Raw genomic sequence first — 2234 nt, 5'->3', positions numbered from 1 at the left:
CGAAAACATTACAGAAGTCATCTAGGGGTACTGTAGTGATGAGGGTTCGAAGGGAACCAGAGATTGGGAACGACGGCGGTGACGTCGATATTTATGATGATGGAGAGGAGCATCCAAGTGATGAGGAGGGAAAGAAGAAGGAGAAGGAAACAGGTAGGTCAAAAATTCGGACTATTTTGAAGATTCAAAAAAAAACTTCATTTTCAGCTTCGCCAGTCTCAAACCGTCGTTACATCCACGAAAGAGCTATATTCCAAGAGTTGACTCATCTTAAACGAATGCAAATTCAATACGGAAAGGTATTGAAAGCACAAAAGAACGCTAAGAAGCTCTTACGAAACTACTACCATCCGCCGACTGGACAGGTGACCCTCAACAGTGCTTTTATAGAGCTTTTTTTCTTATTTCTATTGGTAGTATGGTGATCCCTGTTCAGTAGAGCGCGGTTGTGTTTTCCTCAATTTTTTATATTAACCCCCCGGAAGGGTCCCTATACTTTGACCCATTTTATCTGTGTTCCTAAAAAAGATATTAGTTATTGGCTAATTAGCAAAAGGTTGTTGATATTATGACAAATATTTTATCAGTTGATCACTTTTTGATATCTTTTACAGGAAATGAGGAATATCGGCTCGAAGTGGACCGTCTAGCCGAACCGCCTCCACCGGCCCGGCGTCTGTTATACGCCACGCCGTGGAGGCAGTTTGGGGTTTCTAGAAAGTCAACTTTCAGCCAATTTATCTAGGATTCCCGTTGAAGATATCAAAAAGTGGTCAACTGATAAAATGTTTATGATAATATCACAATTGTTTTGTCAGTTAAACAATTTTTTGTATCTTCTACAGTAACCCACATAAATTGGCTCAAAGTGCGGAACCTTTTATTTTGCGGTGTGTGCATGAGCTTACAGTGTATCCCTAAAAAATCCCCAAATTTAGGTCCAAGAAAAAGTTCTGGTCAAATCACTGATTTCCAATTTCTGCAAAATGCACAATTTGGACATTCGCAATTTCAAACTGTTCACAACTTTTTATGCGTGGGAACGGTTTTTGTATGGTAAGAGCTCATTTTGTTTCGATATTCAAAAAAAAACCAGATTTTTGTTGCAGATGCATTATCTGAGCAATTGAAAATTATTTATTTGGAGGAACGAGAAAGATTGGCAGAGACCGAAGTTGATATGAAGCCAAGCGCATCCATGAAGTTGAATAAGTTTGGTAAGAATGGAAATTCATAGATCTTGGAAATTCTGAGATTCTGAGATTCTGATATTCTGATATTCTGAAATTCTAAGATTCTGATATTCCAAGATTCTGAGATTCTCAGATTCTCAGATTCTCAGATTCTAAGAATCTAAGATTCTAAGATTCTAAGGTTCTAAGATTCTGAGATTCTGAGATTCTGAGATTCTGAGATTCTTGGATTTTAAGATTCTGAGGCATCTGAGATTCTAGGATTCTGAGATTCTAGGATTCTGAGATTCTGAGATTCTGAGATTCTGAGATTCTGAGATTCTGAGATTCTGAGATTCTGAGATTCTGAGATTCTGAGATTCTGAGATTCTGAGATTCTGAGATTCTGAGATTCTGAGATTCTGAGATTCTGAGATTCTGAGATTCTGAGATTCTGAGATTCTGAGATTCTGAGATTCTGAGATTCTGAGATTCTGAGATTCTGAGATTCTGAGATTCTGAGGTTCTGAGATTCTGAGATTCTGAGATTTTCAGATTCTGAGGCATCTGAGATTCTAGGATTCTGAGATTCTGAGATTCTGAGATCCTGAGAATCTGGGGTTCTGAGATGCCAAGATTCCCTTTTTTCAGATTCCAAAATCCGTAGCAGTGTGCCAATCACCGACAAGTATCGCGAGATGCAACGCATCTATACTCATGCAGCAATTACCACTAAATCCACGAAATCCGCATCGAAAACACGTGGCAGTACAGGCACGTCATCTGCCAAGGAGAGCTCTCGGAAGCGGTGCGACTGTCTTGACAAGCATAAACACTTGTTCCTTTAATTTAAAAATTTTCAAATTTTCAATTTTCAGAATTATCAAACCGTGGTACTGAAAGTGTTTATTAGTGGATTATAGTTTGTGTTTGGCATCCCCCTCTGATTTCTATCCGAATGGCGAATTTATCACATATCTGTTTATTTATTTGAATTAATTCAAAAAAAGATTTATATGTTTAATTTTATGGAACTGATTTATTTATTTCTTGAATGTATTC

The 2234-nt window shown here is 37.8% G+C and overlaps 1 protein-coding gene across 1 annotated transcript in view; it reads left to right on the top strand.

Moving 5' to 3' along the window:
• Positions 1-2020, top strand: part of CBG23685 — a gene marked incomplete at both ends in the record, with an annotated part of 6200 nt that extends 4180 nt beyond the window's left edge. Inside the window, 4 exons of the mRNA XM_045236736.1 lie at positions 15-365; positions 939-1056; positions 1110-1217; positions 1824-2020. Of these exons, the coding sequence (XP_045091138.1) occupies positions 15-365; positions 939-1056; positions 1110-1217; positions 1824-2020 (774 nt within the window). The remainder of the gene's footprint in view (positions 1-14; positions 366-938; positions 1057-1109; positions 1218-1823) is intronic.
• Positions 2021-2234: the final 214 nt, after the last annotated feature.

The sequence above is a fragment of the Caenorhabditis briggsae genome (assembly GCF_000004555.2).
Source record: "Caenorhabditis briggsae complete genome, chrV, whole genome shotgun sequence".
In the NCBI taxonomy this organism is placed as follows: Eukaryota; Metazoa; Nematoda; class Chromadorea; order Rhabditida; family Rhabditidae; genus Caenorhabditis; species Caenorhabditis briggsae.
The sequence above is the reverse complement of the archived record's forward strand: the minus strand, read 5'-3'. Positions and strand labels throughout refer to the sequence as shown.